Genomic DNA, 16,502 nt, shown 5'->3' on the forward strand with positions numbered 1-16,502 from the left:
ATAATCCACAGCTGAATAATTGAGAGGACCTGACATCAGGTGTTTTGAGAATGAATAAAAAATAAAAATAAAAACTTTTAAGAAGTTAATAGGAAAAATGTTTCATACTTGCACTAAACTAAATTTTATAGGTGTGAAATACTCACCTAAAAGTGCATTTTTCCCATGATCATCCGGTAGAAATCGTTTGTCTACAGCACACACTAGGATGTGTTCAGGAAGATTGGGAGACTTTGCCCCCACCAGAAGGAATCCTGCTGGGATGTCGATTTGTTCCATACACAGAGATACCAAACGCAAATCCTTTCCCGCTTGACAAAAACCTAAAAACCAGAAAAAAGACAGAGAAATGTTTAGGGAGGTTAAAATGCTTTGTGACCCATTTGGAGGGTAAAGTTTACCTGTGGGAATCACTATTAAGAACATAATTTAAAGTCTGTGTACTCCAATGAGAAGACAAATCTATTATATGTGCCCCTCTGAATTGAGATGAAAAGACACTAGGAGATATTCTGACTGTACAGCCAACACTGACAACTTTCTTATTTTTTTTCCATAAGTAAGGATATGATAAAGATACAGCAAACTTTGAAAAAAAAAGTATGTAATTTTATGTGCACATAATATTTTAACTTTCAATGCAAATTCACTTTTTTCAAAGGACCAATAAAAAAACAGAGATGCTCTCCATTTCACATAGAGGAGACTGAAGCTCCGAGTTTGGGGACTCATAAACGAATTGGCCAGGACTAGAACTCAGAACTGTTAGGTTATTTTCACTAGTTATGACATGAAATGACAAGATATGACAAGATAACATATTATAGTAATTCATTAGTTCATGATTTATTAAAAAATCACTTGCAACTGATGTTGTACTAGGCCTGGGGATACAGATATCTTCCTCTAAGAACTCATTATAGCCCTAGCCGGTTTGGCTCAGTGGATAAAGCGTCAGCCTGCAGACTGAAGGGTCCTGGGTTCAATTCCAGTCAAGGGCACATATCTCAGTTGCAGGCTCCTCCCCAGCCCAGGGTCCTAGTTTGGGCATGTAGAGGCAACACAATTGATGTGTTTACCTCACGTCAATATTTCTGTCTTTTCCTCTCTCTTCCACTCTCTCTAAAAATTAATGGAAAAATATCCTCGGGTGAGGATTAAAAAAAAAAAAAAGAACTCATATTACAGTTAATTGGAAGACTGTATAAGGAACTGACAATCACAAAGCAATATTCAGGAGGACTGCTATTTTCTGCTACAGATCACTGATGTGCAAGTCTTCAGGGAGATGATCCTCCCTGCACTCTAATCATGTGATTCCCCTGAAGAGTTGTGACATTCCAGATTAATCTGGAGCTGGCACAGGACCCAAGCTGGGCCACGGTAACATCCCACATTTTCTAGACATACTTGATCAGTCCAGGGATGGGCACTTGACATACACCAGGCCAATCAAAGCGTTTTCCTTAAGAATTCTGAACATGGAACCAGAGAGAGCATGGCTTGGTTAGCTCTGTGCAACTCTGTCCCTTGCCCTGTGAGAGAAGTCTGTCAGCAAAGATAGGAGGGAGAGGGTGGGGGCGTGGTGGTGGGGGGATGTTCTGGCAGAGTTTGGATCCCTGAAGCTCAGCTGTATCTGCCTTTCCCATGGTTTGGTCATGACACCTTTTCCTTTGGAATTCTTCCAATAACCTCTTCATTCTACCTAAGCTAGTCTGAGTTGGGTTTCTGTCATCTGCAACCAAATTAGGCTGAATGAAAGTATGATAAGTGCTATTTGAGGGAGTTATGGGAGAGGGAGAATGGACTCTTTACACACAAACCTGAGGCGACCTCTATCATCACATCAATTTAGCATGGAGAAGAACCATGCTAAATTCTTCCAGCATCAATTAATATTATGTTAACCAAATGCCAACAAACAACTGGATGCCATCAGTTAGTATATGAGAAATGAAAAGAAAACAACATCCAATTTTTTTATGAAGCTGTGGTGCATATAAAGCTACTATATATGGTCTGGATCATCAAACCACAAAAGCAGACATAATAAAACTGAAAAAAGTCAACAGAAGAAAGACTAAATTGATAAGGACAATGGGGTTCAACTATCTCAAGCTTGTAGATACCCTTTTAAACATGAAAAAATTTCAATTTTAACTTTTAATGTTTAGAAATTGAGAAAAATAATGTCAAAATGTTTTTGTGTGCCCTAGCTGGTTTGGGTCAGTAGATAGAGCATCGGCCTGCAGACTGAAGGGTGCCAGGTTCAATACCGGTCAAGGTCACATGCCTGGGTTTCGGGCTTGGTCCCCAGTAGGGGGCGTGCAGGAGGCAGCCAATCAATGATCTCTCTCATCATTGATGTTTCAGTCTTTCTCTTCCTCTCCCTTCCTCTCTGAATCAATAAAAATATATTTTAAAAAGTTTTTGTGAATTCTTTAATAATTTTCAATGTATCTGTTTTTTATCATTCACAATATCATCTATATTTGTTTGAAAAATAGTCATTTTTATATTCAGTCATATTAGTTACTCATTTTACAAACATTTTTGGAGGCTAAGAATACATAAACCCCTTGAAAAAAAATTCTGCTGCCCCCACTCCCAATAAGGGACAGGACTCACTGTTTATTTTAAACTCTGGAAATTGGAAATTGATAATAATGATGATGATATTATCATGATATTGATGGCAGCTAAAATTTATGGAGCACTTAACGTAAGTCAGGTATAGTGCTAACCACTATTTAAATTATGTTATTTAACCCTCTCAACAACTGTAGGTAGGTACTACTACCTCCTTTTCATAGATGGAGAAATTGAAGCTCAAAAAGGTTAGGGAACTTGCCCAAGGTTACATATGAGTCCAGTAAAGTTTAGTGATATAAGACATGGGAAGTTTACCATGTGGAAACAGATAAAAAGTGTACTATTCAACTTAGCTAAAGAAAAACTAAGAGCAGTTATAATCCAGAGCTAAAACTATGAGGGGTGAACACAGTCTTTTCCACCAAATTCTAAAATACTAAATCTGGAGGCATTTTACAGTCCTAAAAGGAACACTAAATTTTTAATCAAAGGATTTATTAATTTACATGTAGACAATAAACCTAGAAACACATTTCCCCTAAGAAGTATCACCTTTATTATGATTTGCTCCAAAAAATAACATCTTCCCAAATTCAGTGATGAGAGGTTCACAATTGTCTATTTTTTAAAATAAATTTTTATTGATTTCAGAGAGGAAGGGAGAGGGGGAAATAGAAACATCAATGATGAGAGTGAACCATTGATCGGCTGCCTCCTGTACGGTCCACACTGGGGATCGAGCCTGCAACCCAGGCATATGCTCTGACCGGGAATTGAACCTTGATCTCCTGGTTCATAGGTTGACGCTTAATTATTGATTCACGCCAGCCTGGCACGATTGCCTATTGATGGCCAACAGAATGCTTGGGGAATTGTCTCTGTCACTTAGTAGTAACAGTCATCTACAACCTTGATTCATTCTATATTAGGAAGAGTGGACTAGATAGAACCATAAGCCTGTACCAATCTGCAGATTATTACAAGCCTTTTTAGCCCATCAGAGCTATATGGAACCTCAAGAGTATCAGTTAAAACATTCCCCAACAGATGATTATCAAACCCCCAGGGATTCAAATATCTGGTGTAACAGGTGGTTCTATTTTCCCACTGTTAGAGATGTATTAGATTATTAACCTAATAAAGATCAATATTAAAGTTCAATTAAAATCTCAAACAAAATGAAAGAAACCTTACTACTCCCTGTAGGATAATTTTGAATGATCTCTGAACTAATCCCGAAAGAAAGATCTAATGTTTCTTTTAGAGGCTCCTGGAGAAAGAATAGGCAAGAAAGATAAGCTATCATTGAGGTGGGCATACAAATTACAATTTATTTGACAAATGTGCCTCTAAATAGTTTCATTTTCTGAGAATAAAAGTAAAATATTGTCTAAAACCAAGACTCTTGCAGCAAATTACTTTAATTTATAAAAATAGTAGAGGGCTCCTCTTTATAAACCTCATCTGCATTTCCTTAAGAAAATAGCCAAGGTTTTCACTTCACAGAACCCAATTTGCATTCTCCAATTATCTTCAATTTGAAGGTTACAGAGTAATCTAAATGGGGGGAGGGGAAAGTTTACTGAAACAGCTGTAAATACAAACTAAAGTAATCAAGGCAGTATTTGGAGGCCTAAAATTTGGTTGCTCTTCACCCTTTTAGACACTCAACTGCCTCCCAGCAGGGTAGGAAACTACTCTATTCCAATAATTTACATAAGAAATTAGCAACCAAAATTTACATCTGAATGGTAACCCCCCAGAAGCCCATCAGGTGTGAAGTATCTGCTTATCTAAATTGCCTCTAAAAATAGCTTCAGCTTCCTTTAAGCCTTAGGTAAATACAGGATTTCCCATGGCAGGAAGGTGGTCCACTGAAGCAAGTCCAGCATTACATTGCCCTATTTTACTGACATTTTTATAAGGAACATTTCAGGGCTCTGAGTGAGAAGACTCTTAGAACTACCTTAGAATGAGTCAAATTGAAAGAGCCATGGATGAACTATAAATTATCAAATTATAAACGATGCCTTTTGTGTTTAATGACCACGTCACCCCCAGGTGAATTAAAGGGGGAAAACAAATAATGGACGTTAATTAATTATAAGAAACCAAAGTAGCTGATGGAATCTAAGTGTAGCTAGTATTTTGGGGTTGTCTTAGAATATGAATCTTGTGCTTAGATGAAATAGTTCTTTTTTGTTAGAAAAAATGTGTCTCTAAGATAACTATCCTCTTTAAAATAACTATTCTCTTTAAAAATAACTATCACTCTTCCCTTATGCTTCACAGAATCACTTGCTATCTGCTAAATCACTGAGTATATCTTGATGAGTCATAAACAGCTTTCCATACCTGCTTATATATAATATCAATGGAGCCAGATACCTCAAAGGCAGTCTAAAAACACACCTAGGGCACAGGAAAAAAGGGGGAACCCTTCCCCCATTTTTGGTATAAAAGTTGATATTTCACAATGATCCCCTAAAGCTTTTACTCTGGTTCTATTTAATTCTTACATAGAACAAGGTTCTTGATGTCAATCCAACAATATTTTAAGCACTATTTCCACCTCTAGCTATTACTTGACAAATATGAGTTGACTCATCAGTTAAATAAAAGGCATGACAATGGCTATAAAACAGGTAAGTGGAAACCAAACGCCAGTAATCTCCCACACCTCTCCAGGTTTAAAGGCCTGTCATACATCTGAGTAAATCGGTATGTATGATAGTATATTAAGTCTCGGCAAAAGGATCCTGTGGAAGCCAATATGTAAGGAGTGATGTGCCAGAAGCAGGCCCAACTCCAAGAGCGGTAGTATTTATTTGCTAGAGACCACCTGTGGTGAAGCAGGCTAGATAAGCTACAAGGAAGATTATTCAGGTTTCCAAACCCCCTAGGTAGTTTATCAGATAAGAGGGAAGGATGGAGGGAGGGGGAAGAAAGGGAGGAGAGAGGAAGAGATAGAGAGAGAGAGAAATCAAGGAGAAAATAAAACTTCCAAACAGGGCAGACTCATTCATCTGGCATGGCATATGTGAATCTAGTTTATACAAATTATTTGTACTTCAAGCTTTATAGAGGGACTGTCCTCAAAGTTTACCCCCTCCTTTTCTTCTCATCCCTTCCACCCCTAAGATTTTCATGATTTAGAATTACCCCTGGTCCAAATCAGTATGGATATAAAAGTTATACTTTGGCTAATATGTATAAAGTAGAACCCACATACTAATTAGGGTAGGAAGATCAGAAAACAGCATTGTATATCACAAAATGGAGAAAATAGGGTATAAATTAAATTGTGACATCACCAAAACCATGAAGTCCTTAAGATGTTTTATATTAGGACTAGGATTTTCTTTTTTAAAGTGTGGTAGGAGAGCTGGTTGACAAAATACATTTTTCTCTTCTATAGATAACAATATACTGGATGAGTGTTCAAAATAAATGGAAAAGGTAATATAAACCATCTGATATCTCTGTTATTATTTTGTGGGTAGAAAAGAAAGAAGTAGGAAAAGAAAACACTAAAAAACTTCCGAAAGTAGTACCATTCTTGCAGGAAGTACCTGGAGTACAAGAAAAACGTGACCCGAGTCTGCCATTGTCACATACCATCTCAAAAAGTCATCAACTGCTGTGAATCTTAGTCTCTTCATCGATAAGATGGGGTGATAATACTTGCCTTTCTTATAACACCTGCTATGAAGTCATAAGAGATAATGTAAGAGCATAATTATTCTTCATTCCTTTCTGTAATTATTGGTTTCTAGCCTTGAGCACCACATCTAATGATTGGAAACTAGTCAGGCAATATTAGAAGGATTAAAGAAAAAAAAAACAAAACTGAAACCCACCATCTGTAGTGCAAGACCCTTCTGGGGCAGGTTTTTGTGAATAGGGAATTGGTGGGCTATTTGAATCAGACATTTCTTCATCATCTTCGTCATCTTCCATTTCATTAACTGTTAGATTGTTAGAAAAATCCAGGCTTCCATTTTGAGTGTAGCGGTGTACCAAGTCTTTATCCAGATCCTCCACTTTGGGTTTTACATCTGGTAAGCAAATAAATCATAGCTAATTAATAAAAAATATTTTGAGGAAAGATAATCAAAAGAAAAATTCATAGTTCTGAAAGATGTCTGAAGACAGGTAGACTAGCATTTTCTAACAATTAACCAGTTTATTTCAGAGGCCCCCAATTTGGAAGGCCCACTTCTTTTAAAAGGAGTCTAGGAATATATGCGATTGAGAAACTTACCTGCAGGTGAGAACGGATGTTGGTCAGGGTCCAAGTAGAGCTGGGAAAAAATTGGCCGTGGTACCACACTACTACATCTCAGAGAGGCTTCTATGGAATTGTGGAGAGCTTCCTCAAATCGAGCAGATTTCAGTTGCCCAGCATATGAATTCCCCATGGTCTACACCACCATCCCCCCCCCCCCCAAAAAAAAGAGGAAAAAAGGAGAAAATTTATATAGTTAGAGGACCATATGTTTGCAGAGTACACATATAGCTGATATAAACTATATTCATATATCTTAACATATGAACTATATGAACTATACATATATTTCTTGTTACGGCAATTTGTTTAAAGTATCGGTTATCAGGTCACATTGCCTTTTGTTTTTACAGTCCAAACATTTCAAAAGCCACTTTAAAGGATCTTGTATCTGAGAATCAAGCAGTAATAATGCCTTACGTCAAGTTCTCCAACCAGTAAATCAAGATTGACCTGTCAATTGTGAAGCCCAACCTGGTGACAACTGGGCCACACCTCCACCTTAAAACTGGTGGGCTACCATAACCCTACACCAACTCTATAAGTGGTTCAGAGTAAATCTCTACTTCTTTCTCTACTAAGATCTTATTACCCTAGGGGGAAAGATTCTTCTCTGGGGAAAAAAATGAAAGCTTTAGGATGACATATTTAATTGACAAATTTCTGAAAGCAAGATTTGAGCCTTTTAAACTCAGAGGACTCATTTCTGTATTACCAGCATTTATTTGAAAAACACTGTTGTGTCTTTTGCTCCATCTGAATCACAATCTTATTTGAGACTCTTCAGGAATTGATAGTAAGAAATTCTGAAGTAATGGTCTTTGATTCTCATCACTAATACTTGTATAGAATTTGCTAGTTACAAAATTTTCCACGTATATCAATAATAACTACAATTTTCGTGTGCTATTGGTTACAATTCTCAAAGTAAGGTCTAAGGTCCCTGAGACCCTTTTTGAGGTTCATGAGGTCAAAACTCTTTTCAACTAAGATATTACTTGCCCTTTTCACTCTTATTCTCTTGTATGTGTAAATTTTTAGAGGCTGTATGATGTGTGACATTGCAACAGATTGAACGCAGATAGACTACTCTTCTCACTAACTTTAAAAAAAATAGTTATTTTTCATAAAATTTGTTATTTATGTTGATACATACTGGGTTACTATTTTTAAATTAAAAATATTTTATAATTTCTTAGTTTTAATTTCTAATAAATATAATCTACATAAATAAAACTCAGTTTTTTTAGAGTATAAAACTTTTCTGAGATGAAAAGTTTGAGAACTGTTGGGCTAGGCCAGTGGTCGGCAAACCGCGGCTTGCGAGCCACATGCGGCTCTTTGGTCCCTTGAGTGTGGCTCTTCCACAAAATACCACATGCGGGCGCGCACGTACAGTGCGAATGAAACTTCGTGGCCCATGTGCAGAAGTCAGTTTTCGGCCTGGGCGAGTCTATTTTGAAAAAGTGGCGTTAGAAACTCAAGGGTCCAAAGAGCCGCATATGGCTCGTGAGCCGCGGTTTGCCGACCACTGGGCTAGGCAGTATACTAAGTACTTTATAAAGATTATTTAATTGTCAGTGTTCTGAAGTATGTATGACCTCTTCCCACTTCATAGATTAAAAAACTGAAGCTTGGAGAAGCCAAGTGACTTGCCCACTATCACCCAACTGGTAAGGGTGATATCTAGCCATGTGATGACAAATCCTGCACTCCTAGAGTACTACATAGGCTCAACTTGGGTAAATCTCATTTCAAGAAAGGCAATTTTGCAAATATCTTAGCCCTACTTTTCCCAACAAAGTGAGAGAGAGAGAGAGAGAGAGAGAGAGAGAGAGAGAGAGAGATTAAATTTTATCTGGAATTCCAACTCTGATTGACTTCCTAGAGGAAGTCCCTGGAGGACTGGTTGAGAAGGAAAGTGAGTATGCATCTGGGCTCAGAGGAGAGAGAGCCAAGATCCAGTGGTGAGGACTCATAGAAGACATACATAATCCCTCAAGAGCATCAGCAATACTCAGATGAAGACAAAAAGAAGTAACCATGAAGAGACTTGGTAGAGTGAAAAAAACCGACCAACTTTATTCCAAATGAAAGCATAACTGGGCTTTGTTAAAAATGGTAATAGTAATGTGAAGAATTATAGAACTGACCCTAGACTTCTTTAGTGCTTAGTATGAAGTTCTGATCCTTCTCACTGACAATCCAATGCTACCATTGAACATGGAGTTATTTTTGTTTTTGCTGTTCTTTATTTTATTATTTTTTAATTGAATTTGTTGAGGTAACATTGATTAATAAAATTATATAGGTTTCAGGTGTACAATTCTATAACACGTCAATTGTACATTGTACTGCATGTTTATCACCTCAAGCCAAGCCTCCTTCCATCACCATTTATCCCCCTATACTCGACTCTTCTCTACCCTCCCCCACCCGTTTCCCTCTGGCCATACTGTTGTCTGTGTGTATGAGTTTTGTTTTTGTTTTTTTCTTAATCCCTTCACCTTTTTCACCCAGTTCCACAAACCCCCTCACCTCTGAAAGCTGTCAGTCTGTTCTCCATGAGTCTGTTTCTATTTTGCTTGTTCGTTTATTTTGTAGTTTTGAAAAATAGACTTCTTATTAAAAAAGAAGAAGTGAATTTGCAAAGTGAACATCCCCTCCACCCCTTTCTGGTTCTTCAGGATTCCAGGGAAAATAAAATTCATTCCAGTGCTTGGAATGAGAACCTCTCATTAAGAGTTGGAATTTCTACTACAGCCTTCTAGCATAATATTCCAAACTATTTCCCCCAGTTATGGTACACTTGTACTGACTCAACTGTACTCTCTCAACAAGTTTCTCTTTTGACCAAATATAAATATTTTCAAGGTACTGCACTTGGGCTATTAGTAAAGGTTAACTTTTAATAACAACTATCTGGAGGAGATAAAAAATATTTTTCAAAAAGTACTGTTAAAAGGATCATCATAGTTAGTGATAAGAAAGAACAAGAAAAACACTAATTAAAAAATTCATGGTCCCTGGCCGGGTAGCTCAGTTTGTTAGAGCATTGTCCTGATACGCCAAGATTGTAGGTTCGATCTGAGGTCAGAGCACATACAAGAATCAACCAATGTATGTGTAAATAAGTGGAACAACAAATCAATGTTCCTCTCTCTCTCTCTCTCTCTCCCTCTCTCTCAACCAATCAATAAAAACATCATGTACATGCTAAAAGAAAAAGAACTGCATCTAGGATACTGCTTTAGGGTTGCCTGGTTTAACAGCTAGTTAGGCTATGGAGCAGGTAGATGGGGATAGATGTATTAAGTAATAATTTACTTTTTAAAAGGTTTCAAATTTTTATTCTCAAGCATTGTCTACTGAAAAGTCCAAGAAACAATGGCAATTCAATAACAATAAGCACTTCCTAATATCATTCCCACTGAAAAGAATCCAAGTTCCTGGAAGATATGGCCAATTCCAGATTTGGGGCAGGAAAGACAAAAGATGAACCTTGAACATCTTGTTCCTGAAAGCAAAGAAGCTGTCAACGACTAATGGGTCATGTCAGAAGACACAGGTGTCAACATGAAGTGTTCCCATGAGCCCAACATTAGAGAAACTCAACATAAAAGAAGATAAATGTAATGGACTGAAGCATATTTAAAATGTAAAAACTCACAAATTAATTTTAATATTCAAGGAGAAAAGGAGAGCACTCATTTTGGAAAACAAAACAAACAAAAACAAAGCACCTATTTGAAATCTACTACAAGACAAAGGAAAGAGTGAAGCATTCATCCTGCTCTTCCTGTACTTAAAGTAACCAAATAATCCTGATTATTGAGAAAGAGGTTTTTGTTTGTTTGTTTGTTTGTTTTTAAATGAAGAGTTCTTACTATAATAAACGTGGAAAGAATGACGGAATTATAAAATTACCAATTTGCAACCCTTAATGCAAAATTCATTTCCATTGACCAAGATTAGCACCACTAAAAGTGAGGCAATGAGAGGCTGTGTGCCTCTCCATGGGAGATAATATGAAACACACACACCACCTAGGAAGTATTCTTGCCGACGGGTGTAATGATTATAGTCCAGCCTCTAGAGCTAACTTTCATTTATAGGACCAAGGAACAAGTAAATGAAACCACAAGGAAACAAGCAGATTCAGAATGAGGGACAGGCGGACAGAGCAAATGATCTAGTTTCTGCAACAAGCCAAGGTTATCTAGCTTGTAAATGATGAAACTAGGGTTCAAATTTAGACTAAAATGCCCATGTCCCCCCCCCCCCCCCCCGCCGACTAAAACATTATTTGAAAGTGAAGATGGTAAAGTCTATGTGTGCTGCGTGTGTGTAGTTGTTTTGGTTTGAAGTGGGGGTTTTTAAGGCACAATTTATTGCCTATGTGCCAGGCATAGTACTAAAAAGATAACTTTGTATAAGTTGTCAGTTTTCTGTTACCTTTTTCTCTACAGATATTGTCACCCACTTTCCAAACTTTAACAGTCGTCCACCAAGCCATACAGCATTTATATAAATTCTACTATTGAAGTGGTTAAGCACATAGACTCTGAAGTCAGATGACCTTAATTCAAATTCTGCACCCACCAGCCTGTACCATATTGGGCAATTTGTTTAGTCTCTCATCTGTAAAATGGAGTAATACAACCAATGTCATTGGTTTTTGTGAGATTACATGAGATTTTATACACATAGAAAGTTTTTTGAATAATGCCTTGCACAAAATAAATGTGCAGAAAATGTTAGAAGAGTAAGTTGTTGTTTTTTTTTAGCATTGTGCTACATTGAGCAGAATAAGAAAAGTAAGATACATTCCTTCTCTTGCATGTGTTGGACACTACAGTAGATTCTGGGGCAATGTTCTAGGAACAAATGACCATCAAAAGTCCCAAAAGCTGCTATTTGGTATGATTATTTGGATTATTTGAATTACATAATTTATTAGAAAATTTTACAATCATATATATAAAACATTACTGTCCTCTATAGCCAGCAGATTCTTAAGACTCTGTGTAAGAAAATTATGTGCTATAGGCATCACTGCTTACACGCCCTTTCTCTTAAAAAATATTCACTGATGATGCCCTGGCTGGTATTCTCAATGGTTTGAGCACGGTCTGTGCACTAAAGGGTCGTGGGTTTGATCCCTGGTCAAGGCGTGTGTGGGAGACAACCAATTGATATTTCTCTTCCACATTGATATTTGTCTTTCTCCCTCTTCCTTCATCTCTACAATCAATGAAAAATATATCCTTGGGTAAGGATTAAAAAATATGTATACATATATATATTTTTACAAAGGAGAATGTGTGACTACTAGACAAAGACATCAAACACGGTTCTTGGGAGTTCTTGTAGAATCCATAATCCAAAATTAAAACAAGCATATATTCACAGTTCTCTTTTGTACTCTTTTCTCATTTCATTTATTCTTTAAATTGATATTTGTCACTCTTAATAGTCGGATCTAGTATTTGTCTGACTCCCCTACTGGACTATGAGTTCTTGAGAGAAAATATTTTGTTAAAAATGGGAACCAAATTTTAAAAAATAAAAATATTGAGCCTTTTTGTGTTTTATCCAGTTATACATTAAGTGGACTTGAAGAGATATTATCTCTTCCTAAGCATATTCCAAAAGTCACAAAGCTAACAAAGCATTAAAAACAAAAGGGTTTTATTTTATTTTTATTCATCCTCCTTGCTAAAAATCTTTAGGAAATGCAAACAGATTAAAATATAAAATTTCCAGTCTCTTTAATTGTTCTTGACAATTTCTGGAGGCCAAAGTATTTTTGGTATTGAAATAAAAACCCAGACCTAATAACTTAATTATATAATTAACCATTTTTACCAATAATAATTTATAGATATGCAATGTATCTTAAATTGTTATAGAACTAATTATTGTAATATTCCAACTCATTTAATAATTATTATTAAAAACTGTCATAATTAAAAGATAAAGTACAATGCTATGTTTCCTTTGTAACAAAGAGTTACATGTTACTATTGGAAATCTTTACTTTCTTCCTCCTTGAAATACCAGAAATTCTTCTGTAAAATAAACACATCTCGTCAAGACTCTCTGGAACTAGTATAATTACCAGAGGCAATCCCTGTGTAAGATCAAAGAAGCAAAACAATAATAGGCAACGTGTGACCTCTACCATGTCACCAGAGACCAATTTTTCAACAGGGAGAAGAGTCAATAATCCAGAACAGAAAACATTAAATAAGGAGAAATGCTTCCAGAGTGTGGTTTACCACATCCATCAAGGCTGTCACACTCAGAGAGTTCCCAGTCTCTATGGTTTCAGACAACAAACTTCTGGGGATTTATCACAACAATCATTAAAATCTGCATAAAACACCAGAGGCAAAAGCCAATTTCCCCAATGAAGAGAAGAATTTCAAAAGATACTATAATAATTTCCCACATCTCACTGGGTGCTTTGAAGGTAACACGGAAAGGACACAGATGACTAAATATTTTTCATATAATATTCATCTAATTTCTCTTATTTACCAATCCCAATTTAATTTTCCTAAGAAGATTTTTGGAACATGAGCTATGAACATTAACCAGATAAATATAGTTAGTAATAACATACTAAAGACTTCTGCAGGTTTTGTTTTGGTAATACAGGGTCACTACATCTAGAAACAAGGCTTTGGTCTCCTTTGCGGTGTAATTGAATGACTAATAAGAATTATAAGGGTAGAAAGAGAGATAAAGGAATTCCCACTCACAGTAATTGTAGTAAAATAGAAATACCTTTAAAATCGACTTTTAAAAGCACCACAACTAAAATTGTGCCTTAGAACCAGCAAAATCTGATTGTTTTTCTTAGATACCACCGCCAAACAGCTGTCCGTCATCTTTCAAAATCAGATGTAAGTTAGGGACTGAACAAGTGTATCTGAATTAGTTAACTTGCTAAAAACAAAAACACCCATTCTGGTAATTCAGAGAGTAGTAAAAGAGGGACTTAGCTTAAAAGAAAAAGCACTGGAAATTCAAAGCAAACTGAACATTCTGTTCTTATATGGATTTTGTTACTCCCTCTGCCTTCATCTTTCCACACTGTCATCTGCCCCTGTCTTTCCATCTTCTTATTAACATTGCTAATTGTATTTGTCAGTTTTGCCACTATTTCAATGCTACTTAAACAGCTGTGGATTTTCTCTAGGCAATTATCAGTCACTACACTTAGGTTTCTAAATTAGTTGTTGAAAGGCACTTTAACCTTGAGAAAGGAGACATTGAACACACTGCATACTAAGCCTTACATTTAAATATAGGTTGCTTTAAAATGAGTAATTATCAAAAAGAATAGAAAAAAAATCACACATACAAGTAATTCACATATTTTAAAGTTATAAATCAGTAAGAAGATGCTAAACAAAGCCTACTGTATACTTCTCATCATTTTATCTTTTTCTCTTACTAACATATTGTAATATATGCTCTCTATGTATATATACATGTATATAGTGTATAAAATTGGAACAGTTACCAAATTCCTCTAACAGTCTCCTTACTATCTATTCGTGGATAACACCCTTCAAAGACATCCACAATCATGTAAGTGGTATACTGAGGTCATGGGCTGGGGAAAGAAAGCTCTTACAACATGCAGAATCCTTCCCCCACTTCTTCATTTCCCTTCAAAGAGAAAATTCTTTATTATATTTGCTTTTTAAATTATCTATTCTTAATTCTAGCATTTTATTCTTAAGCTACAAAATGAGCAAGAAACACATTCAGGGAGAAACACAAGGTTTAAGGTTATTCACTAACTGATACCCACTTCTATGAAATACACCTACATTTTAAAAAAATCTTCTATTATTCAGAAACATTAAAATTCAACGATAACTTTTTAGAATTAACAAGTGTTGGTGTTTTTTTAAAGGTTTGTAATATCCTGTTTGTGGGTCAGTCAGAAGCTTGTTAGAATGATTTTTAAATTAATGTAGGCTCATTTTTATCCCTATCTCTCCCCCACTTTCTGCTCCAAGGAAATAAAAGGGTGGTATTTCAACAGTGTAAAATTCTTCACTGAGTGAAACACATGAAAATGAAAAACACTTTGGAAAACATAGTACACTTCAAACCCTAACTATTCTCTCAGACCTATATTGACTCTTATAGTAGTTGCCAACATTTGGTAAGGATTATCCTTCCATTAGACAAAAGCAAGCATTCCTTAGATAAATCAGGAGTTTTGCCGTGAGACTCATAAAACCTTTTCACAACACAGATTTTCAAGAGAATCCTTTAAGGTTTTAGGAGGCTGCTCCTTTTACTAAGTAACAAAATACACCCCATGGTGTCTCACTGACCCCACTCAGCTGTCCTTTGACCTCTTCAATTGTTGAAGCCTAACTCCAGGGTCCACAGAATTTGCCTCCCATATCAAAAAGGCCAATGTTGCTTCCTCCTAGCACCTGGTGTAACAAAACGCAACAGTTCTCTCTCTTCTGGCTCCTCAGCTCCATCTCTGACCACTTTCCAGATGTTCCAGGCCCAAATGTTAAGCCAATACTAGGTTTCAGGATCTGCGTGGTCACCATGAGGGAACAACAGGGACCAGGCTGAAGTGGCAATGACCCTCTTGTTGCTGGCCTCAAAAGGATACGACGGGTCATAAAAGAGGAAAAGATCTTTGGCCTCTCTTGAAAATGCCAGGCTATTTAAGCACATTGTAACTTCCAAAAGGAGAGAGACAGTCTTAGGTTATGCCCTGTCAGATGAGGGTTAGCTAAAACAGTACCCCTAAATGCTCAATTCTAAGTCAACTTTTGATTTTCTTTGACATAGGGAGAAAAAGGGCAATATTGCCTCTTTGTCTTTTCTAAATTACAAGCCTTCTAAAAATAGAAAAAACACTTTTATAAAATTTTAAAAACATACATCTCAGGATAGTTTGATTCCAATTTTAATACGGTTGGGGTTTTTTTCTGCAGAGGACAGTAATCTAGGTAATTAATAATAATATCTTATTAGACAATTTGAAAGAAAGAACCAGAATCAACAAAGGGGAATAAAAAACTGAATTCTATTATCTTAATTTAGATACTTTTTTCCTTTTCTTTTTTGGTGGAGAGGATGGGGGAGGAGAGAGGAAAGCAGAGAGGGGAGGAAATGGAAGGAGAGTTCATAGAAATATCTGGTTAATCAGTTTAAGTACAAAATATTGTAGCTTTATTTAAATGATAACTATAACTTCATAAAACAAATCTGGTCTTAAAAAATTTGGGGGGTATATTATAATTGTACAATACCTTGGTTTATTTATTAACATTTTTGAGTCACGTTCATGATTAAGTTGGGATGTCAACACTTCAGGGAGCCTGCTGCCTAGATTTTACTTGTTTAAAGCTTTTTTGCACCTGCAAAAACATAAAAAGTAAAAATATATACATAAAGACGAGTTATTTAACAAATGCATTATATCCCAGAATATAATAGTGTAAATATTTACAATTCCACAGAAATGACAATGAGAAATGAATTATCAAAAGATTACACAACTTATAACTGGCAAATACAGATATTTCTCCTTCTTCAATACTCCCAAAATAATCATCCATAATGATAT

General features: G+C 36.1%; 1 protein-coding gene across 1 annotated transcript in view; it reads right to left on the reverse strand.

Annotated features, from left to right (window-relative positions):
- The window catches only part of GREB1L (GREB1 like retinoic acid receptor coactivator), a 114,466-nt gene extending 98,240 nt beyond the window's left edge, over window positions 1-16,226 (reverse strand). The window contains exons 1-4 of the mRNA XM_008160201.3: window positions 16,186-16,226; window positions 6,857-7,016; window positions 6,453-6,650; window positions 147-323 (exon numbers count right to left, since the gene is read on the reverse strand). Of these exons, the coding sequence (XP_008158423.2) occupies window positions 147-323; window positions 6,453-6,650; window positions 6,857-7,013 (532 nt within the window). The 5' untranslated portion in view covers window positions 7,014-7,016; window positions 16,186-16,226. The remainder of the gene's footprint in view (window positions 1-146; window positions 324-6,452; window positions 6,651-6,856; window positions 7,017-16,185) is intronic.
- Window positions 16,227-16,502: the final 276 nt, after the last annotated feature.

This window comes from Eptesicus fuscus, chromosome 12, assembly GCF_027574615.1.
Source record: "Eptesicus fuscus isolate TK198812 chromosome 12, DD_ASM_mEF_20220401, whole genome shotgun sequence".
Taxonomy (NCBI): Eukaryota; Metazoa; Chordata; class Mammalia; order Chiroptera; family Vespertilionidae; genus Eptesicus; species Eptesicus fuscus.